At 39.0% G+C, this 25,258-nt stretch overlaps 1 protein-coding gene across 1 annotated transcript in view; it reads left to right on the forward strand.

Annotated features, from left to right (window-relative positions):
• Positions 1-245: 245 nt before the first annotated feature.
• Positions 246-25,258, forward strand: part of GATA6 (GATA binding protein 6) — a 40,143-nt gene continuing 15,130 nt past the window's right edge. Inside the window, exons 1-3 of the mRNA XM_089678388.1 lie at positions 246-337; positions 1,156-2,053; positions 10,415-10,581. Coding sequence (XP_089534514.1) covers positions 1,192-2,053; positions 10,415-10,581 — 1,029 coding nt within the window. The 5' untranslated portion in view covers positions 246-337; positions 1,156-1,191. The remainder of the gene's footprint in view (positions 338-1,155; positions 2,054-10,414; positions 10,582-25,258) is intronic.

A 25,258-nucleotide genomic window follows, 5' to 3' on the forward strand; every position in this document is an offset into this window, starting at 1 on the left:
CAGCCCAATGTGGGCTGCCCTCCCTCCCCATGCTTTGGCCATCAGTCAGCCTGTCTCTGCTCCCAGAATGAGGCCAGTGCGGTGTTTACAGTGGGCTCCATGTAAAGTGCTAGGACTGGCACCCCTGGTGAGCACAGTGTTTATTTAGAGTTGCATGAATCCAATCAGCAGTTGCTGCAATTTCAAGGCAGAGAGCTGTAAGAGGCGCCTCCTCCTTCTCCTCCTGCTTCACATTGCAGTGAGACAGAGGAGCCCCACAATCAGCTCTGCCCTGATCTGCACTCTGGACGATCGTTGCTGGATCTCTGCTTCATCAATGGGCTCTGCCAGGATATAGGTTAGCACATGTTCTTCTTACTTTCTCTACCACCTGGGGACACAATGACTTCTGATCTAGCATCAGGCACTGGGGAGATTTTCCCAGCCTCGACTTTAGTAAGTTCAGTTCACTTTTTTTTTAGCTAAGACACCTTGGGGGGGGGCAAGGGGTTAAGCCTGGAGGCAGTAGCAGGGCACCTAGCTGCGGTGCCAGGCACTGGTGTGTCGGGAAGTCAGTGGGCTCCATGTGCCAGCCCTTTGCTCAGCTCTGTTGATAGTGGAAATGTGCCATTTGTAAGGTGTGTTGCCTGAAACATGCAGCCGAATGTAAACCTTGGGAGGCCCTAAGTAAATGGTGCTGCCTGGCACACAGCTGCTGATGGAGGTACATTGGCTTCCCCCGGCTCTCCCCTCCCATAGATCTGAGTCAGAGAGTGTGTGGATGGGGCCAGCACCTCTCCTACACAAGGAAGGGAAAGCAGCAGAACTTCCCAGAGCTGCAGGATATGCTATATAGAAAGTCCTACAGAGCAGATCACTGCTGACTTCACACACTCAGGATTGGGGGCAATCACCTTGTAGCCTTGACCGTGGCCAACTCTCCTGGTTTATTGCTGGATAGTTGGGACTTTATAGGGGTCACCTGATGGGATTGTCAGTTGAGGCTGTTGTTGATATTTGCTGTCTGCTCCAATAATCTGCTCTATTCATATGAGGGCCCCTTTGTTTGGTGTCTGGGTATTTAATGGACTTATGTGTTGAGGGACCTTTGCTATTGCCTTTGGTGTCTCCTAATCTGGTGTCTTCTTGCTTCTCTCCATGGACGGTCTCTAAAAGGACGCAGGGTTCTCGGTGCCCATTCCTCTTACCTGGATGGACCTTCCTGAGGATTCCTGGTCCGATGTCAAAAGACTCAGCCTAGGAAACACCTTGTACCCTTCCAAAATCAAAGAACCCGACAGCTCGTCCTCATCTCCATCGTCTTGTTCTCAGGGAGACCTGAGTTCCAGAAGAACTCACCTGTCGGACAACGAGAGGAGCCAGGCTGTACAGGAGGGTAGGTCGCCCACGACTGCTCACCACCTTGGTCTTACCCATTTCTCCACCCTACCCAACCCGGAAGACATCATACTTTTCAGGGATTTAGATCACATCAACAAACTGATCTTACCCAACAGAGAAGCCAGGTTTAGTGCTTTGCCTGAATCTCAAGGGGACATGTACCAAACCCTGACCATAACTGCGACTCAGGGGCCTGTCAGCTATGATGGCTCTCCAGGAAGCTTCATGCACTCCGCTGCCAGCTCTCCGGTCTATGTGCCCACTACCAGGGTTGGATCTATGCTTACACCCATCTCCTACCTACCTGGCAGTGGCCATTCCCAGGGTTCCCACCCTGTGAGCAATCACTCAGTGTGGTCCCAACCCGCATCAGAGACATCTTCATACAACAGCAATAGTCCACATGCCTCCAGCAGATACCATTACTCTCCCAGTCCACCCATGGCCAATGGGGCCAACAGAGACCCTGGTTACAACAATGGCATCGCAGTGAATGGCAGAGATCAATACACTTCCCTGGCTCGGCCTATAAATGGATCCTATCCTAGTCCCTACTCGTCTTATATGGCACCCCCTCTGCCTACAGCCTGGCCTGCTGGACCCTTTGATAACTCCATGCTGCATAGTCTTCCGAGCAGACCAGCGGGCATTCCTCTGAGAGGGCATCCAGGAGGTAAGGAAAATGTATCCGACTATGTATCCAACAATGTATCACTATCATCTTGGGGTTACTGTTTGATATAGCTTTTTCAACAATATAAAATACATTTAAAATATTTATTGCTTAAGACTAGGTATCTAGATCTGTTATAATGAGCTTAGTATATATATATATATATATATATATATATATATATATATATATATATATATAGTGTGTGTGTGTATCTCTTATCTATATTCTCAATAGGTATATATATATATGTATACACCTAAAAAAGGTACATTAAGTATGTGTTGAAGATCTGTAATGGGGGAATAACATGGCTGATATAGCTAATGCACACCTAAATATGTATTATTTATGCGGGTACATAAACTGTGTTTTAAATTATTATCACCACAGGTTTTATATATATATATATTTTTCTAATTAGCAAAGAAGCTGATAATGAATGAACTGTACGATGTACTGATGTAGATATATGTGATACATATATATATATATATATATATATTAGATAGATAGAAAGTGAATATTATTGAATATTACATCTCTTGATGGCCATGCCAAGAGATCTTAGAGGTAACACTGGGGATAAAATTCTCATTATTAGATATTAATAAGAAGCTTTCTGGTTGGGCACATGTTCCATTACGATCTGGGTATTGGACAGTGTACACTTTTTTTCACCATGTCAGTGTGATATATATATATTTATTTATTTATATATATTTTTCCATTGAATTTTTTTGTTACTTTACATGGTGTGTTTGGTTAAAAAATGTACATATCCCTATTAATTTGTAGGGTTATTGAATAAATGACGTATTCCTGTATTTACAGCAGTAACATGAGATAAGAGATACAGGATGTTTTTTATATCTAAAATTATTGCTACTAGTATTAGTAGTACTCCTCCTGCTGCTACAGCTGTCAGGCTCCAAGGCATGTTCTTGTGTCATGTGTAACTACAAGTCTCAGTATGCCAACCAGATCAGTAGTGTGACCTGCAGTGTCATATCATCTCCAGATCTGATCTTTTCTTTCAGTTTCGGAGGCACCATTGCCGATCAACAGTCATCCCATTGTTATAATAGGAACATTGGTGAAGTATTTGTAAGATAAGGGTGACCACATGGAGCATGTAACTGTCCAGTGACACGCCATCCTTCATCTGTGGTGTCGCCATGTCACACCATGTTATCAGATGGCTGGGACCACTTTAATAGAAGAAGACTATAAGAGTAACACGAAGACTGGAGAGTAATCCCTGACCAGTGGTGTCACTCTCCTCCAATAAGTGTCACATGGCTGAGTGCACTCTCACTTCCTGCTGTCACCCTGTCTGGCCTTCCATTGCACTCCACAAGGGCTGAGCTGGGAGGAGGAAGGGGAGCTCAAGCACAGCCTTCCCCTATAGCACACAGTTAAAATGTCTTTTTAACTTTTCTATGCAATCTGAATGGTTGCTCCAGTTTAACTTGTTCTCCAGTTATAATCAGTCAGCTGCTATGTTTCAGAACTAAACAATGTCCTACTGCAGGCTGGTGATCTGTGGCCCTTCAGCAGAGGCTAAGGGCCACTAGTGGTCTCAGTGGCTATGTACGTACCTGATTGTTTCCTATACCCTTCACCATTATTCATATTGTTTAATTAGAATTTTTCTGCAGGAACACAATTTTAATTTACAGTCATATTACAGATTTATGCTAACAGAATGTGTGTTTATACCTGATCTACATTTCTAATTTTCCTCAATCGTAACTAGAATGAATTATTCCTATTTTAAGGTGCTCGGTGGCCAATTTACAATATGATGTATGTATCCTCCGTGTTCAGTCTTTCTTCATTGTGTGTGTACAGGTTCCAAGCAACCCAACATGTCTGATTTAATGGAGCAGAGATAATTGGAGGTGTTCTTCTAACCAATCAGATTCTATCTTTTACCTTTTACTCTGAAAATGAACAGTTGATTGGTTGGAATTGACATTACATTGTTATTTCCCAGGCTCCCTATACTTTTCATTCATTATAAATAGGAAGGAATATCCACCTGCCAAATCTACCCAGTGAGTACATTTATTATCTAGCTGAGTATTTCTGGTTTAAGTCTTGGAGACTCAAATTAGACGATCAAGTCATAGATTCTTTTATGTTCGTTGAATCTGATTTAAAGAAAACATAGACCAGGGTGGAAAGTCCCCCTTTAGTAATTCAGCTGCTTGGATGAGGCCTTGGCCTTTTTATTCAGCCATATTGTTATAACCCGGGGTATCAGGGGGGTACATCTAAGGTGTAGAAAGGGTGACCTAATATTTACAGTGTTTGTAATCCAATAGTATGAACACAATATAAATCCTATACTGGAATACCATATTACAGGAGATAAAACAGGTCCCAGCACCTGCTACAACCATTCCTGAAATATTTAATATATCACATAAAGTTTTTTATTCTAGTAACATGACCAATCTATAAGAATAAGAATCATTTATCTGCAGCCAAACATCTTCATATAACCGGGAGCCGGATTACTACAGAATGAAATAGAGATTTACTAAACTCAGCACGAATTACTAAAATTGCCATTTCAGGCTTCATTACCTTCAAACACATAAAATCATTTCGGTCTTCATTATTTCAGACAAGCAATCGGTTTAAGGGAAATATGAGAGTGCCAGATCACGTTTTTGTTTTATAAGATGATATTATTTAATGTATTATTCCAGCTACAGTATGAAGATAACCTGCTAAAAAAAACAGTGGTTAGCACCTCCGACTGGCAGTACTAGGGTCCTTGGTTCGAATCCCAACCACGGCACCACCTGCCTGGAGTTTGCATGTTCTCCCTGTGCTTGCGTGGGTTTTCTCCAGGTACTCCAGTTTCCTCCCACACTCCAAAGATATTCTGGTATGTTAATTGGCTCCTGTCTAAAATGGCCCTAGAATATGAATGTAAGTTAGGGACCTTAGATTGTACACCCCTTGAGGGTTAGGGACTGATGTGAATGTACAATATATATATGTAAAGTGCCACATAAATTGAGGGCGCTATACAAATACCTGTAATAAATAATAAAATAATTAAAATGGAAAGCCCTCATTAGATTTAATGCTTGAGGATGATTTACTAAAGAAATCATTTGAAGGGTAGTATGTATTAACGTCCAGCATCTGATCAGATTCAGGTGAAATTTACTTGTTATTTTTTTTATTTTTATCAACTTTATATATGTGAAATAAATCCAAACTAAAGCTAAAATGAGCTGCCATTACCTGGGCTGGACACTGATCTCTGTCAATTGCCATCCAATGTAATAGGAGTGGATGCACATATGTTATAAACCTATATGACCAATCTTAGCTTGGTTTCCTTATTACAGGATTTACCTCCTTCTGTAAATCCAGACATGATACAACCATCCATACTGATCTGACTGCTATGTACTGGCAGACCCCTGTATACTGCCTCTCCCCAGGTGACAGCAGTGACATCCCAGGTGGAGACTGTCACACTGTTGCTCCTGACAATCCTGCACTCTTTATATCCTTTATTAGTCACCACAACGATTCCTGACACTGAGATCAAACTAACTGCTGCTATTTTTAATATGGACACAACCATCAATCTGATAAAGGCACTCCTGTGAGGCAGTATACTCGATCTTTGCGATAATTCCCAGGTTTATCTGTGAGATAATACCCTTTGATCGATGACATAGTCGTGTGTACACGTTCATCTGTGGACTCATCCTGGATGACTTGTATGAAATCATACAATTTAGGGGGTTGATCCACATGAAGCAATGCATCCATAGATCCATGAGATATACATAACGATACATAGATGTGCTGGAGAACTTTGACCTGACAGGCCATATATATATATATATATATGTGTGTGTGTGTGTATATATATATATATACACACACATATATGTATATATATATAATTTTTATTTTTTTTGCAATAAGATCATAGTCTGATCAGTGGTATGACATAACACACAATCAAATACATTTCATATAGTATAGTTGATATATTATATTTGATGGTATTCTAGAATATTCTGAACAGACGCTCAATTCACAAAGCTAACACACTAGGATAAGGAGACTTTTTTTTAAGTGAAAATTATTCTCAGTTGGGTCCAATGAAATCTCAAATTGATAGTTATGGCTAAACGAAAAATAATTATTACTGTGTTGAAACTTTGTCAATGTAGTCTCAGTCTAAAGTTTTAAATCCCCTCCCCTACATCTTGCATTTAAATGTGTTTCTTATATTTTTTTTTTCGTTTTTTTAGGTCATTTGTTTGTTATTTATGTTTATTAGACCTCATTCACACAGCCATAAAAATTCATTTTTTATTTACAGATCTGAACGCAGCTGACATTCATACAGGTGCTAAACATATACTGCGTTCGGATCTAGAACAGAAAATCCATCCGAGGACATAACTATACACAGATCAAGCATTCTTGTATTAATAAATTGTAGTTTTACGCAAAAAGCTAGTGCCATCATATGCAGGAACTAAAACATCACTACAATTTTTGATGACCATGTGAATGTAGCATAAATTCTGATTGGTGGGTTGAAAAGCCCTTTAGTTGGTAGTCTTGTGATGGGTTATATATTCTGACCACAATATGAAGATTATCCAATTTATATAAAAGACCAATGAGTGACAGATACGAGATCACATAAGACAGGAGAGCTGGCCACCATCCGTCAGGTGGTAGGTCCCTCATGTGCCATGGCAGAGCAGAGGGCACCAGCCCTGTGTCATGCTGTGAGATGCATACAATGAAGAATCGCCATTGTCCTGTCTCAGTATCCTCACAGCTTGTAAACATTGAAGAGTAGATCGTCCCTTCCAGAGATTAGTAATTTGTAAACTCTCTGACAGTCTGTTTATCATAAAATTCCTCCGAGATTTTTCTTTACAGTCATTGAAGATCAAGGAGCAGCCAAAGTGAAACAAAATATTTTCTTTTCGTTACTTAACCTAGCTGTCTAATATTTCCCCTCCAAAAAATTAATGTAAACTCAGATAGTCCATATCACCTATTGAAATAGAAATAGGAAAAAAAAAAAAAAACTAAAATAGATTGATTAAAAAACACTATAACAATATATATATTAATGGCGTTTGTTTCTGGAATATCGGAAAGTGTATAGTAAACTCAGTCCATGTATATAATTTTTTTCAATAAAATGTTTGTTTCTGGACTATCTAATAGCGTGTATTAAAACTCGGAAATATACCAGCGATTCTGAATCTAATTTATTTTGTATTCAACAAATTCCTATATGCATTTCGTTTTTCAGTAGAACCAAAATAAATAGTCGTTGGTGTTGATTTTATTATTTGTATTATTATTATTGTTGTTATTATTATTTCTCGTTTTTTTTAAATTAAGCAAAATAAATGTTTAGAATATATAAATGTTTAGAGTATATCAAGCTCCTAAAATCTTGGCATTAATCATCTGTATAAAAGCAGAATTTTATGTTTGAAAGAGAATTTCTTTTTTTCTACATTTTTGCCTGAAAGGTCAACCTTCTGCAGGGTTTAAACCTTAACTGGGGTTATTTCTACCTATTACTCATTGCTCTAAATTGTGCAATATAACAGGGACTCATCCAGGGTCTGACGGATTGCTGTTTAACTCTAACGTCCTTGAAGTGTCAGGGTTTTATGGATTGCTAAATTTAAAAAAAAAAAAATGTCCTGTCCCTGCTATCCCTGTTCTAGAAATTAACTTCTGTTTTGTAACATTGCCACTTCCTGGAATAATAGTAACCTTCCTATACTAAACTTGCTCTATCTGCATCAAAGGTTGATAATAATAATGATAATACTAATAATTATTATTTTTTTAAATAACACTACTTACTGTGATTATTATTATTATTATTTTATGTTATAGATTGCTGGTGTCAAATGGTTAGAGAAATAAAAATCTATATTGAGTTTTGTCAAATTTTCTTAATTAAAAAAAAAAATGGTGTTACACAACCAAATCTAATAGTTACTGCAAATGATAATATGCAACAGATTACTGTTGATACTACTACCACCACTACTACTTTTACAACTTCATACTGTTTTTACTAAATTTATATGTTTTTCTGTCTCAATGTAACATTCTGCTTTTGTCAAAGTTATTGTATTTTGCTAATCTGTTGATGATGATTCCAAAAGTATATACTACATGACATTTCCTTTTATAGTAATGAACCCAGATCGCAGTGTGTATTTATTATAGGAATTATCAAATCTGTTCCATTAGACAGGAGCTGACAGCTATAATATACTATCTTCAAGCATGTAGTATTTTGTAACTATTGAGTTTCTAAAGATCTGAAATGCCCTTAGATTTGAGCAGTAGCTGGTACTGGAATGTCAGTCAGTAATTAGTGGTAAGGGAAAGGTTGTGGGTCAGTGCAGACATTTAGGGGTTCATTTACTAAGGGCAAATGTTCACTTTGCAAGGGACTTTTCCCTAGAGCTTAGTGAATGAGGTGAGGCACTGCTGACTTCTACCATTCAATAAAAAATAGTTTCTTTATTATGTGCCTGATTGAGTATTCTTTGCAAAGTGAAATGTCATCATATTTGCTAAGCTCTGGGGCAAATTCCCTTGCAAAAAAACAGCCTATGTACCTTTGGTAAATTAAACCCTATAAGCATACACTTGGATAATTGACTATAGTTGATAAATCTAGGATTTTCTCCCAATCAGTGAGGTCCCAGCCTGCAGAATACAGGTAATGTCTAGTCCTGGGTATTATGAATATGAAATGCTGGGATTTGTGATCCCACTGCAAGTCAGTAGACATAGTACTGCAGATTGTGGTCATGGAACATGGAAATTTAATGCAGTAAGAGTGATTTTCCATCTGTGGAGGAGTAAAGAATACAGTAGTGTGAAAGAAGAAATGTGACAGTTGTTCTATTACAGCAAAGAGAAATGCCCAGTACTGGAGATCACAGAAACACCAGATCACTGTTCCCCTTTTTTCGATTTTGTTTTATAATGTGATATTATTTAATGTATTATTCCAGCTACAGTATGAAGATAACCTGCCAAAAAAATAATGGTTAGCACCTCCGCCTGGCAGTACTAGGGTCGTTGGTTCGAATCCCAACCACTGCACCACCTGCCTGGAGTTTACATGTTCTCCCTGTGCCTGTGTGGGTTTCCTCCAGGTACTCCGGTTTCCTCCCACACTTCAAAGACATGCTGGTAGGTTAATTGCAACCTGTCTAAATTGGCCCTAAGGCCACACGGCGGCTGTTCTGCCCCTTGTAAATGCATGTTTTTTTTATTTTGTAATTCCAACATTCCTGGCACAGAGATCACTTGAGTTTATACATTGCGTTTATGAGCGTTTGCATGTGTCTGCATTCAGCTGCTGCAGTAAATTCTTGCCTTTTCTACAGCAACTGTTTACTTAATTTTCCTTTGTACTGTGATTAACTGCGTTTATGTACAGATAGCTGTGGTACATCATTCCTGGATGCTGTCAACTTTCTTTTTCCTAAACGCATAAAACCGTATGTTATGAAAACGTTGCTAAACGTAGTGTGTGAATGGAGCCATAGAGATGAATTGTCTTCATTTAGCTGCGGTACAGAAGTTTCTCTAACTTCAGTTGGAGGTGATTGTAGCCGTATTAGTGCACTTGCGACAGAAACAATTGAGTACTGTCCGTGATACTTTTTTTATATGCACTTGCTTGGACCTTGAAGAAGGGGGCACTCCCCGAAAGCTTGACCTCAAAATTGTATGTTAGTGCAAATAAAAAAAGTAGCACGGACAGTATTCAATTGTTTCTAACTTCAGTTAAAAGCTGAAATCTAACCACCTGTGTGAAAGGGGCCTAATATGTGTATGAATGTAAGGTAGGGACCTTAGATTGTATGCCCCTTGAGGGTTAGGGACTGCTGTGAATGTACGATATATATATATGTAAAGCGCTGTGTAAATTGACGGCACTATATAAATACCTGAAATAAATAATAATAACATTGATTCCACTTTTGCTCCATCTTTTAAAATAAATGAGGAGTCTGCTATTTATTAGATTAGGAGAAGTAGAACGTTTTTGTACAGGATTGTCATAGGATACCATTCATAAGTAGTCTGGCTATAGTCTCTTAGATTGTAAGCTCCCAGGATCAGGCTCTCCTAACCCTCTTGTATTGAACTGTATTGTTGCTGTATTGTCTCCCGTTATATTGTAAAGCACTGAGCAAACTGTTGGCACTATATAAATCCTGTATAATAATAATATAGTGATGGATCCCATTGTGATTATGTGTAGATCGGAGCTGATCGCTGTGTCTGTTCCCACAGATGTTCTGGAGGAGCTCCCGGAGAGCAGAGAGTGTGTGAACTGCGGCTCAGTGCAGACCCCCCTATGGAGACGGGACGGTACCGGTCACTACCTGTGCAATGCATGCGGCCTGTACAGCAAGATGAATGGCCTTAGCCGACCGCTCATCAAACAGCAGAAGAGGGTGGTGAGTGACCAGGGACAGCTGCTGCTTCATCTGGTATATAGGATACAGGATCTCTTCTGTATGACCCCAAATCTGATCAGCACACTAAGGGCTGGTTCACACTACAGAAACGCAGCCCAGATGCGTTCTGGATGTGTTTCCACATGCACGTTTTTGACGTGTACCAGTGCGTTTTTATGCATTCCAGTTCATTCTCCCCCCCTTTTTTTTAATTTTAAATAGGGACATGCGCATTCTAGTGTGTTTCAGTGCATTTTTGATGTAATTTACCACGTTCTAGTACAGTTCTGTGCAGAAAGAATGCAGCATGTTCAACTTTTTTTTCTGCAACTGGAGCACACTGGAACTGCAAGCACTGATGTGAACTATGACATTGACAACCATATCACCTATTTTTTGATGCAGAAAAAAAGCAACTGAAACACATGTAGTGTGAATGGACCCTAATACAGACATTATATTACTGCACTCAGTCAGGTGTCACTTCTTTCCTTGGCTATTAAATCATATTCCTACTCAATACAGCATCTATAAAGGCACTACCATTTAGGCTGACCACACACTATACAATCTGATTGTGCAATTAATTTTAGATCTACCATCATCTAGTGCAAGAGCCTTCCTGCTTTGATACAAATTGAATAGATTGCTAAGGTTTGTCCTCATATTATTAACTTTACATTCGCAGGGCCATACACATTTTACTGATGCAAAAGTTCTTTCATAACCCATAAATGTGTAAAATTGTCCTGTTGCCTTTCTCAATACCCAAATGCATACGCATGTCCTCAGAAGCAGAGTTTTAGATTTTAAGTCTAGATTTAGATGTGTGTCTAAATCTCAATTTCCTCTGAAGCTTGATCTGAGTTTAGCTCTTGCTTCATAGGCTACCAGCAGGTGATGCAATGCCTCCTCAATGCCCGTTTTAACCCCATTTTTGCAGAGAAACTGCGCCACCACCGCTTGCATTGCAAGTGGTTGTGGGGTATTTGTGGTGCTTCCGCATTTTGGCCTCATGTACTTTGCTACTCCTATACATGAGTTTAGGAGCTTTTGGTGCTTTTTTGCCAAAGCCCCTGAACTCAACTAAATAAAAGTATATGCATCCATGTGCTCATAGGATTTTATCAGAGTTTAAGAGCAGCAGAGTTCAGGGGAAGTTTAAACGTTCCTTTCCTGACCGCAGAAGAATTGCGTTCAGGAGAGTAACGGTTTTTCCAACAAAAAAAAAGCTAAATGCAGCATAAAACATGTGTAAATGCGGTACCACGTTTAGCGCTTGGATGTTTATTCAGTTGATTGGCCAGAGGATTTTCCATTGACATGGATAAATGCCTAAGCGCTAAACACAGCTAGCGTTTAGCACTTGGTCTATTATTCATGTTAATGGAAAATACTCTGGCCAATCAACGTCCCCAGGTGTAAATGTCCAAGCGTTAAACGTGGTACCAACGTTTATACATGTTAAGGAGAGCTTAACGTCTAGAGGAGTTCATGTGTACATGATGCCTTAATTGAATGTGTAATGTCCGATAGGCTTGCTGCGTGCCAATCGCTATGTGAAGGGTAAACTTTGCCTATTGCAGCTTGAGGGGGAGAGGGGGGGGTGTTTGTCAGGCTGAAAAAAACTACAAATTTTTGCTGCCCCCAACCTCATGTCCAAATGAAGTCTCAGCCCGGGTTCACGTATGTGCAGTGCGTATATCGCATGTGATTCACACAGGAACTGCACCTCATTCCTGTGCAAATCACATGCAATTTGTGTGCGGTGCGATTGAAACCATACATTTTGTAAGGCTCTAATCGCACCGCACCCGTATCAAAAACATGAAGGACCCTTTTTGGGTCCAAACCAAAATCAGATCGCATAGGTATTCACACCTATGCAATCCGATTCTGCACATCGCACCACATTTTGCGGACCACTTTTGGGGTGTTGTTAACTTTACATACACACCCGCAGCAGTTCGCATGAATGGGGTGCGATTCTGATGCGGTGCGGAATTCACACTGAAAACGCTGCAAATTCTGACCCGCATCAATGTGAACCCCGGCTTAAGGATCTGAATGCAATGCATGTTTACACACCTGTGTGAATGTCCTGTTGAAAATAAAGCAATTGCATACAGAGCCATAATTAAAAAGACGCTTGCAAATGCCTAAGGCTGGCCATACATTGTACAATTTTCCTTTAGATTTTCCAAAATCATATAATATGAGGTCAAAATGGGTGGACTGACAACCCATGGGGCCCCCGAGCAATAGGGGATCATGGGGCCCCTGTGTCCTTGTATAAACTCAAAAAAGCATATTAAAAAGGTACCAGGGGCATCTCATGGGGCCCCCTACTGACCCCGGGCCCTCGGGCAGTCCCGAGTTTCCAAATGGTCAAGTCCACCCCTGGGTCAAAACTAAACACTTTCAATTTGTATGCAATCAGACAGGCCCTTGCACTACATAGTTGAAGGTAAATCTAATGGAAATTGAACAAGGAAATTGTATAATGTATGACCAGCTTAAGATACATGTGCCCAGCCATAAGAACACATTTCAGAGTATTTTTTATTGATGGATCTGAATACAGGTGTATTGTTTTCACCAGGGACATGCAAACAGATGCTTAAACTTGTGCTGAGTTTAGATTTGTAACAAGAAATCAAAATGTCTGCATTGGAGGGCATGCAATTTATTCGCTTATGCATGTAAACATATGTATATGCATAAACATAGATGCAAAAAGTGCATTCTGGGATTGAAAACGGAGGGCATTGAAACACCTACGCATATTTATACATTTAAACACTCGAGCATTTACTGATCAGGAACAATTGTGCTGGAAATGAGTAAAATTCTTACGGCTGTGTCACGTAACCTTAACATATACAATTTGATTGTACAATCTTCTTTAGATCTACTATCAGCTCTAGTGCAAGGGCCTGCCTGATTTGATACAAATTGAAAAGGTTGTTTAGGTGTGTCCTCCTATTACATATTTTTGGTAAATCTAAAGCCTAGTACAGACGGTCAGAAAACTATATGAAAAATACCGCTTTCAAAGCGTTCGTACAATAATCTGATTGTTAGTACACAGCTTTCGTCTAAAACAGATCGAAGGGACAAGCACAGAAATGTTTCTTGTATGATACCAGATTGTACAATTTTTGTTTGAAGAATACAGTTTTCATCTGAAAATACAATACAAATGCATTACTTAATTTCCAAATTTTTATTCTGTCGTACAAAAATTTTCGTAACTTTAGTATTCTCTTCATTTTCAATATGAGACTAGCATGCAAAAAAAAACCCCAAAAACGGATGATCATTTGTCCAATATTGTGTGTACGGGGCTTTAGGGGGATTGAACAGAGATTGTACACTCAGATTGTATAGTTTATGACTGCACATCTGCAATATAGCACATCTCTAGATTTCAATTAGCTCTATTTCACCTTGCTAGTCCCTGTTCTGTATATACAGTAGCTCTTTGTTATTAGGCTGGAATATGCCACCAGTGGGAATGTTCCATCTATAAGTCAGATCCAGGTGATTGGACTAGATATTAAAGTTCACCCAAGCTTTTCATAATTACAAACTGTTAGGTGGCTTGGGGTTGATTTACTAAAGCAGTAAAGACTGTTCACTTTGCATAGTGAATGTTAATAAACAAGGTGAAGCTGTGTTCACTGAGATCAACCAATCATATGCTAGCAAAACTGCTTTTTTTAATCACATATGATTGGATGCTCATAGTGAACACAATTTACTTTAGTTTACTCTCTATTTTACCCCTTTAATACATCAATCATTTGGACCAGTTAGTTGTCACAGAATACCTGAAAATTAGTTCAGCTATATAGAATGTGTGCTCCCTTCTGTCCCAAGCACATGGAATCTATGATTCCGTGTCATTCTTTAATAAAATAATAAGGTACCAATGAATTCATTTAACAAGCCAGATAGGAAATGCATTTGTGTTAACTAATCAGAATTCATCTTTAGTCCTCATGCACACTTGGAGTTTTAAAAATGCCAGTAACGTTAGCTGTATACAGTCACATTAAAAACGCAAGTTTTTCCACATTTTTTAGCGTTTAGCTGCATTTGAGGTTTTTAGCGGTTTTTACACAAAGACCCATTTTGGCTAAAAAAAACCCTCCGGTTTGTCACATTTTGATGTGTTTACCTGCGTTAGAGCATTTTGACAGCTAAAAAAACTCCTCTAGAAACCCACTAGTTCTGGGGGGTTTTGCCAGCCAAAAAACGCTGATTAAATCCTATGTGTGCATGGACACATAAGATAACATGCTGGGGGTTTTACTGGCTGTAGAAAAAAATGCCAAAAGCCAAAAACAGCCGCTGTAAAAATGTTCATTGTGTATGAAGACAATTATACCATTTTCTTGAGAATTTTGCTTTAGATTTACCAAAAACCCTATAATATGAGGTCAAACTTAAACAACATTTTCTATTGTATCCAGTTAGGCTGGCCCTTGCACTACATAGTATAAGGTAAATCTAAAGGAAATTGGGCGGAAATTGGACAGAAAATTATAAGAAAATTGTATAGCGCATGGCCAGCCTTAGTTAGGCTGGCCATACATTATACAATTTTCTTCAGAATTTTGCTTTAGATTTACCAAAAAACATATAATATGAGGTCAAACCGAAACAGCACTTTCAATTGTATCCAATTAGGCAGGCCCTTGCACTACATAGTGGAAGGTAAATCTAAAGGAAATTGGACAGAAAATGTTAATAAAATTGTATAGTGTGGCCAGCCTTAGATTATTACTTGAATGTGATTGGTTGCTGCACAGCATTGGTTTATGCAATCATTATCCTTCTGATGTTTCTTAGCAGGCTTCCTTTGACTGGCCATACATTATACAATTTTCCTGAGATTTTTGCTTTAGATTTACCAAAAACCACAAAATATGAGGTCAAACCTAAACAACACTTTCAATTGTATCTAATTAGGCAGGCCCATGCACTACATAGTGGAAGGTAAATCTAAAGAAAATTGGGCAGAATTGGTCAGAAAACTGTAAGAAAATTGTATAGTGGCTGGCCATACACTATGCAATTTTCTGCCCAATTTCCGTTATATTTACCTTCAGCTATGTAGTGCAAGGGCCTGTCTAATTGGATACAATTGAAAGTGTTGTTTAGGTTTGACCTCATATTATATGGTTTTTGGTAAATCTAAAGCAAATTTTTCAAGAAAATTGTATAATGCATGGCCAGCCTTAGCACATGAAATGGTTTCAATATTTTTAGATGTGTTTTAGGCTTGGTTGTGTGATGCATGCAGGGCAAGGCCATTCATTTGAATAAGCTGTTCTACCTGTGAGAAATTCTGGGAAAGATGTCCTCGGCCCTTTTGTAAAATCAAACTGCAAGCATATTTTTTGGCCACTTATATTATCATGAAAAAAAAATGCATAAAACACATTGTTGTATGTTTTTTCCCATGCATTTACATTGAAGTCAATGGGCCAAAAATGTCCCATTCGGCTTCAAAAGTAGTATGTACATTTTGGAGCTTCACATGTTGAGCTACAGGCACCTGAATACTTAAATGTGAAGAGGTGCAGTCTAAAATCATGAGTTTTGGCTTGTTCTGAGTTTGGAGGCTTTGAACTTCAGGCTGCAAAATGCTCTGGTGTGAATGTGGGTTCAGCAGAAGCTCTGTGGTATTTTGTTGTATCTGTATATATCTTTGCATTGCTACAAGATACATAGTTACAAAGTTATGCTGGTCACATGTTTTCCAACAAAATGTATCAACACATAGATAGGGGTTACTTTACTATATCAGTAGCATGGTCATTTTTATCACTTGGTTTACTGAATGAGGTGAAGCTGAGCCTGGTCTTTGCAAAGTGAATTTTACTTGGCTTCACCTTATTCACTTTGACCTCATGCACACTTGAGCTCAAAAACAACTGGTGTAAAGGCATTTTTCTTCTGCCGATAAACACTCCTCTATGCTAACCTATGTGCTCATGCTCACTATAGGCATTTACAGGAGTTTAGAGGCAGGGGAAAAAAAATCATGTGTGCATTCTGAAGAGGAGCATTTGGGTTGAAAAAATGTGCAAGCAGGCATAAACATGCGTTAATGCTAGGCGCGTTTATGTGCATTTGTGCATTAACCTCCCTAGCGGTCTGATTATGTCCATATTTCTGTGCTCAAAGCGGTACATTTTTATGCATGGAAATATGTATTTTTTTTATTTTAGGCCTGTAATTTTTAGGAATAAATCACTGAAATATGTCCGAACAAGAGTCTAGTAAACATCCCGGGCATGTTAAAATTTGAAACACGAAAACATAAATTATAATTTATTAAATAATCATAAAAAAATAATATAATAATAATACATTTTATTCAATAATATAATCAAACCAAAAACACTGAAATTTGAAATATAGCACCAAGTTCGCACATCACTGAGCAAAGTCGCAAAATAGTTTTCAGTGTCTGATGACGAATTTCCCCACAAATCATTATCACTCAATTCTACAAGTAGTTCTAATTTACTATCGCTGTTCTCTAGCTGGTCTAAAACCGATTTTGACCTAAAGGGACCCTTTTTGGACGCCATGGACATTTCTCAGTTTCCAGGTGGAAAGAACAGTAAAAATGCAGGCAGGGCACAGGACAAAGCACTAGGGACAAAATGTATGTGAAATGGTTTGATACAGTAATGTTTTACAATGTGATTTTAGTGAATTTAGTGAATGTCACTTTTTGTCATTTTCAAATTTCCCGCCGTTCTATCCCCCGTACGTCCTGACGTCGCAGGGAACGGAACCCAGAAGACAGATGCTGGCATCCGCCGGAGGACATTGCTGGGGACACTGCAGGAGGGACATCGCGGGAGCGCAGAACAAGGTAAGAGAAGAACAGATCCCGGAGCAGTGCCGCATGGTAAGCCCGAGTGTAGCTCGGGGTTACGGCTTGTGGTACTGAAACTTTACCCTGAGCTACACTCAGGAATACCGCCAGGGAGGCTACTATATTCTAATGGCCAGAATAAATTACATTTCTGACAATAGAATGCATTAGGGCCAGTTCACACCACAAAAACACACTCCTGATGTGTTCCCCATGCATTTTTGTTTACAATTCACACCACACTCCATTCTGGTGTGTTTTTTATGAATTTTGCTATGCCCGTTAGAGCTTACAATCTAGGGGATAGAACATGTTTGTTATTTTAATTAAAAAAAAAAAACAAGCTTGCTTGCCCTCCAGAGGATTTACCCCCCTTCCTGACCAGGTCATTGTTTGCGTTACGGCACTGCATTACTTTAACTGACAATTGCGCGGTCATGCAACCTAGATGAAATTTACGTCCTTTTTTTTTTCCACGAATTGAGCTTTCTTTCGGTGTTATTTGTTCACCTGTGCATTTTTTATTTTTTGTGCTATAAGGAAAAAAAGACTGACAATTATGAGAAAAAAAACAATATTTTGGACTTTTTGCTATTAAACATGTCCAGTAAAAACAATTTTAAAAAATCAAATTTCGTCATAAATTTAGGTCAAAATGTATTCTGCTACATGTCTTTGCTAAAAAAAAATCCCAATACGTGTAAATTAATTGGTTTACATGAAAGTTATACCGTTTAAAAATGGCGGTATATATATTGGGATTTTTTTTTCTCCTACTAGTAATGGCGGCGATCAGCAACTTTTAGCAGGACTGCGGCGGGCATTCTGACACTGAGGGGGGAACTAACTTGTCACTGACATCCCCAGTGACACCAATACAGTGATCAGTGCTAAAAAAACAGCACTGACACTGTACTAATGACACTGGGCAGGAAGGGGTTAATGTGAGGGGCGATCAATGGGTTAACTGTGTGTAGGGAGTGTTTTACTAGGAGGATGGGGGGGTGTTCTTCACTGTAAGCACACTGATCAGGATGGCTGTACTGTGCACAGCCATCCCAAGCAATGTGCCTGAGCTGACAGGGAGGAAGTCTTCCTCCCCGTCGGTGATTGTCAGTAATCACTGGCCGGGACCCGGTGATTGATGTACATGGCCGTGAATGGTGGTGCAGGTAGGGCACCCATGCCCCCTACCCGGAAATGCAAAATCACGTATATATACGTGATTTTGTGCACCCATGCCACCGTGTAACAGTAGAACTGCTATGCGGCGGCGGGTAAGCGGTTAATAAATCAACCCCACTGTATGAAGGCCAGCTTTACCAATTTGTTCTAATTGCTCTCGTTAGGGAGAGCATCATACTACAAAGTTGTTGGTATATATTATTGAAGTAAAAAATTAAATCTGAAGCAAATCTGATTGTTTGTGGTAAGCACATGCAATGATTGCCATCATTCATTTCTCGGGATAGCTTTGCAACCATTTAAAGGGGAATTTATTATCATTTTACCAAGAAAACATCATTTGGATTGTTTACTATTTGGATAATATAACATGCTTTTGCGTAGTCTGCTAGAATCTGGGTTAATGTTACAGTGTAATGAATGACATTGTAATAATGAATTAATTTTGGTTAATTGGTTTTGGTGTCTAGTGACAGAGTTGTATCAAGAGCTCCCGGTTTTATGTGGTTCTTCTATAGAGTTCAAGATTTGAGACAAATTGCACATTTTGCTATAGAAGTTATGCAAGTGTTTCAGGAATTAAATATTCATCATGCCATGGACATGTTCCTGGTCATAAAATGGCAGCCATAAGATTGAAAATGTTAGTACCAATCCATTTTATTACACTAGCTGGAATTAAAAAAAAACCTTTTGTTTAGTACATACATTTAGCTTCAGAACATGAAAGATTGGAATCTTTTGACAACTAGGGGGAGATTTACTAAAATTGGAGCACTCAGAATCTTCTGCAGCTTTGTATGGTAGCCAATCAGCTTCTATCTTCAGCTTGTTCAATTATTTTAGACAATTAAACCCAGAACCTGATTGGTTTCTATGCAAAGCTTCACCAGATTTTGGTGTCCATTTATGAACCAGTGGTAAATGATTGCTGCTCAGTTCTCCAGATTTCTCAGAGATCACAGTTCTCCTGTGAATGCCTTTTATGAAGCAGTGTAGATCAGTTCTCCGAACGAAGGGAAAACGGTCTACAAACTCTGGAAAACGGCTGATTTTACTATAATCTTGCGAGATTACAGTAAAAGATCAGTTTACTAAGCAGAGGTAAATTATCACTGCTTAGTTTGTGGTTCCTGCGATTTTCCAGCTCCGGGCTGGAGAATCTGGAGGAAGAACACAGATCTCCAGTGAAGGGCTGAACATGTTCTCCACTGATCTCCTCAGTGTCATCAACTGTGAATGACCAGAGAGTAGCTGTGATCCTCTGAATCGCACCTATTCTCTGTGTCATAAACGGACACCTTTGCACGCTCCAGTTTTAGTAAATCCCCCCTTGGTGTCTGTGTCCTTCTTTGTGTGATTTCTCCTCTCTTCCTGCCCAAGTAATGGAAGAAAGACAGAATAGGGAGTGAGGGGAAATCTCCCTAAATGCTAGGGGCAAATCCTAAGGGTAGCAATATTTTTTTCCAACAATGCAGGTTTGCCTTTTTTACTATCATTTGCTGTCTTTCAAAGTGAACATGCTTTTCTAAGTGAACAGCCTCTAGTCCTTTAGTAACCTAACCCATTAAATCTGGGAAATGCTATAAGTAAATAGTTTCTAATGATTTTCCCATGTTAATGAAAGCCATGCTGACATCACTTTAATTTCTAACATTCACAGTTATTATTTCTAAATAATTAGATGTTTTGACATGACCAAAATCCTAAACAAATTGTATAGTAGATGTGTCTCATAGGTCTAAAGAAGGAGCTTTGATTTTGAGACACAAGTGAAAAAATAGGTCAATCAATTGCATGAAAGTAAAAAGGCGCAAAACAAGCTAACACACTACATGCATGAAATGCAAACATACTTCTTGGTATTATGTTGCAGTGCAGGAGTAAAAAAGAGGAGTATAGTTCACTCTTGAACATTTAGCTTTGATAACGTTCTTTCCAGTTTATCTACAGTGAACTTTGTATAGTAGCATTATTATTCCATAGCATTAGCAGGCAAGACAGTCACATGTATTATTTAACTGCTGCATGTCCAAGCTCTTTTGTCTTGGTGACAGGTTCCCAGTAAAAGTTAACTTATGTAAAAAAGAACTATGATAAAAATATGCAATAACTGTGTGCAGTTGCTACATGAAAATATATAATATAATATTCAGATTTTTTTTAATGAACTCGTACCTTTATAATCTCCATATTTACATGCATGCCAAGCTGGCCAACAGAAGTTGACAGTAATAAAGGTTTAGATAAGCTCTAAAGCTACAATGATAGTTACAACAATAGTTTATATTTAAAGGAGAAGTAGGGCCAAAGTTCTTTTGGCCCTACTTCTCCTATGGGTCCAAGGAGTGCACTTCTTTCTACTCTCCTGTGACTAGTATTCAGCCGACAGCAGGCTAAAGCCTGCTGACGGGTGACAACACTTGAGCCAGACCAGCCTCTGGAGAGTTCTCGACTTTAAAGTCAGGATCCATCCAGATTCCTGGTCAGTAGCTGCTTCATCATGAGCCAGCTGCTTCACCCCCTCAACAGCCCAGTGCTCCAGTGAGCACTGGAGGGGCAGAGCAAGGAGGTGTTAATTGACAGTCACTGGCTGTCTGTTCACTGATGACCGAGAACTGAGTGATCAGTGGTCTTTGATCGCTTGGCACTCAACCTTAGAGGCAGCAAGGGACAGATGCAGACTCCACCTAGGTGAGTATGTATGTATTTTTAGTGAGTATGTAGGTGTTTTTTATAATTTCCATACTCCTCTTTTAAGAAGATTGAGTGCCCATTTAGATCTATGCATGTGCTTATAAGGTGCATTTTTGTAGCATTATGCAGGTGTATTGTCATACCTCGACATGCATTTCCTTTGTGCTTTGATGTGAGTTTTCAATTTTTTGATGTTGGAATTTGGAAGGAAAAGGGTTAACAGCCAATGACCAAGACTTGGAGATAATTGTTGCCAACACATCCAAACAATGTTATGCATTTGATGAAATGCAATTTACTTCTTTTAGACTTCCCAACACATTAAAATGCAGAACAAATGGACATATCATACTTTTCATAATACCACACTGCAGTGTTTTGATGAGAACAAACACCATCTTTATTATGAGGAACCATGACACATGTTTCAGTGTGCCAGGGTATGATTAGTCTGGAGGGTCTATTCATCCTAGATTGTAAGCTTGAAAGAGCAGGGCCCTCGATCCCCTCATGTTTTGCATTGTATTGGTATTGTTCTGTCACATGTTCTGTCCCCCTTTGTAATGTACAGCGCTGAGCGAACTATTGGCGCTTTATAAATACTGAATAATAATAATAATAATAATTTATGCATTTTAACACATGTGAATGCATGCATGCAGGATAACCATCATTTTATATGGATCTAGTTCTCATCTGTGTCAATTTTGTTAATGTGTGTTTTCCACTGTTGGATGCATCAGCATGTGTTATAGGGCCGATTTATAGCAATGGCAAAGCATGGTAATGTACACTAGTTAATAAAAACCATAAGACAACTGCATTTTAACAGATGAGGGTCATGATTAACCCTGAGGATCTGTTCACACCTATGCATTCTAACAACTGTGAACACATGCACAAGTTACCATTGTTTTAAATGGTTCTAGTTTACATCAGTATAATGCATTGATGGGTGTTGTCCATTGTTTGATGCATCAGCATGTGTTGCAGGGACAATTAATGGCAATGACAAATTATGGAAATGTACATTTGTTAATAAAACACATACAGGTGGGAATCCAATCTAAAACAATGTGAATTAAGAATGGCTGTAAGCACCTGTAGCAATGTTATTCTTTGTCCCAACCATAAGCACTGTCACTTTTACTGGACAGCTTGTTCTGCATGTAAATGTGGTGAAAGCTAAGAAAGTGAACTCAGAAATTCAGTAAACAACATCAATCTTTATATGTATTTACTGTATGTATTTATCAAAATACCATATTTTTAATTATATTTATCCTCTATACAAAAGAAAAAAAATAATTCTGTAATGACAGTCCTGGGCAGCATGTGTTCTGGATTGAAATGCCCTATAAGAGAAAATCATTTACAGAAACAGGCATTTATTTTTATGTAATAGGCTATATTTATCAGGTTCATTGGGCTGGGAAACCTTTAATGAACAACTACCTAAATGTATTGTTATTTGACCATAATATATATTATGCCGTTAAAAACAAAAGAACAGCATCTTGAGCTGAAATGATTGTATAACAAGATTGTACATAGCTCTCAGAATGTGTGTACCATATATAAATAGACATTGCCAGGGTAATTTCATTTTCCCAGAAAACCTGCATTTGTAAAGTATCCAATTAGGGTAAATGTAAATGTTTTATAACCAAATCAGAGAGGAGACTGCAATAGTGAAAAGCCAGAGATGGCATTTTACATAGTTGATTTGGGCTCAGAAGGAGACCTGAGCAGCATCAAAGGCTTGACATTAGTTACACTTAGTAGGGTAAAAGGTAAAAACATACTGGGGGAGATTTACTAAAATTGGAACACTCAGAATCTGGTGCAGCTGTGCATGGTAGCCAATCAACTTCTAACTTCACCTTCAACTCAATTAAGCTTTGACAATAAAACCTGTAAGCTGATTGATTTCTGTGCAGAATTGCACCATATTTTGCACTCCTCAGTTTTAGTAAATAACCTTCACCATCTTCTATCAATGGCTAAAATATATGTCAAAGTTCATGTATCTGTGCAGATGTTGGCATATTTTACATTGTGTTCACATTTGCTATCATGCTTAGTGCAGCCAGTGTCCTTCAGTTGTACTAGTAAAGGGGAATCTGATGTTCTATAGAAAATGTTTTGTCTGTTTTACTGAGTGCACTGCAAAGCATTTAATTAAGAACACATCCTACTGAATGATTTTCAGTGCACACAGTGTGAAACAGGCAAGTGCAGCAGCCTTTCAAATGCCCATTTAGACAAGCCCTTGAAAACATTTTATTTGCTATAAAATACTACAGAATATTCAGTTTATGCTCTTTTAAAAGAAACCTGTTACAAACCTTAAAACTGAGCATGACCTAATATATGTATAGGAAAATGTTACTGCATGTCTTAGCACTTAATAGATGCAGAAATATATGCACAAGGAATTGTAGGCATATTCTTCCATTCCTGACATTTAAAAAAAAGCCAATTTCAGCTCATTACAGTCATGGCCGAAATTGTTGGCACCCTTGATATTTTTCCTGAAAATCAAGTATTTCACACAAAAAAGGTATTGCATTAACACATGTTTTGCTATACACATGTTTATTCCCTTTGTATGTATTGGAACAAATATAAAACAGAGGCAGAAAAGCAAATATGACATAATGTCACACAAAACCCCAAAAATGGGCTGGACAAAAGTATTGGCACCCTTAACTTAATATTTGGTTGCACACCCTTTGGAAAACATAACTGAAATCAGTCGCTTCCTATAACCATCAATAAGCTTCTGACACCTCTCACCCGGAATTTTGGACCACTCTTCCTTTGCAAACAGCTCCAGGTCTCTCTTATTGGAAGGACACCTTTTCCCAACAGCAATTTTAAGATCTCTCCACAGGTGTTCAATGGGATTTAGATCTGGGCTCATTGCTGGCCACTTCAGAACTCTCCAGCGCTTCTTTGCCATCCATTTCTGAGTGCTTTTTGACGTATGTTTGGGGTCATTGTCCTGCTGGAAGACCCAGGATCTTGGACGCAAACCCAGCTTTCTGACACTGGGCCCTACAGTGCGACCCAAAATCCTTTGGTAATCCTCAGATTTCATGATGCCTTGCACACAGTTAAGGCACCCAGTGCCAGAGGCAGCAAAACAACCCCAAAACATCATTGAACCTCCACCATATTTTACCGTAGGTACTGTGTTTTGTTCTTTGTAGGCCTCATTCCGTTTTCGGTAAACAGTAGAATGATGTGCTTTACCGAAAAGCTCTATCTTGGTCTCATCTGTCCACAAGACGTTTTCCCAGAAGGCTTTTGGCTTACTCAAGTACATTTTGGCAAACTGTAGTCTTGCTTTTTTATGTCTCTGTGTCAGCAGTGGGGTCCTCCTGGGTCTCCTGCCATAGCGTTTCATTTCATTTAAATGTCGACGGATAGTTCGCGCTGACACTGATGCTCCCTGAGCCTGCAGGACAGCTTGAATGTCTTTGGAACATGTTTGGGGCTGCTTATCCACCATCCGGACTATTCTGCGTTGCAATCTTTCATCAATTTTCCTCATCCGTCCACGACCAGGGAGATTAGCTACAGTGCCATGGGTTGCAAACTTCTTGATAATGTTGCGCACTGTGGACAAAGGCAAATCTAGTTCTCTGGAGATGGACTTGTAACCTTGAGATTGTTGATATTTTGCCACAATTTTGGTTCTCAGGTCCTCAGACAGTTCTCGTCTCCTCTTTCTGTTGTCCATGCTTAGTGTGGCACAGACAGACACACAATGCAAAGGTTAAGTGAACGTCTCTCCTTTTTATCTGCTTTCAGGTGTGATTTCTATATTGCCCACACCTGTTACTTGCCCCAGGTGAGTTTACAGGAGCATCACATGCTTGTAACATT

Source organism: Staurois parvus, unplaced genomic scaffold (genome assembly GCF_062004578.1).
Source record: "Staurois parvus isolate SC_StPar_1 unplaced genomic scaffold, SC_StPar_1.0 ptg000015l, whole genome shotgun sequence".
Classification (NCBI taxonomy): Eukaryota; Metazoa; Chordata; class Amphibia; order Anura; family Ranidae; genus Staurois; species Staurois parvus.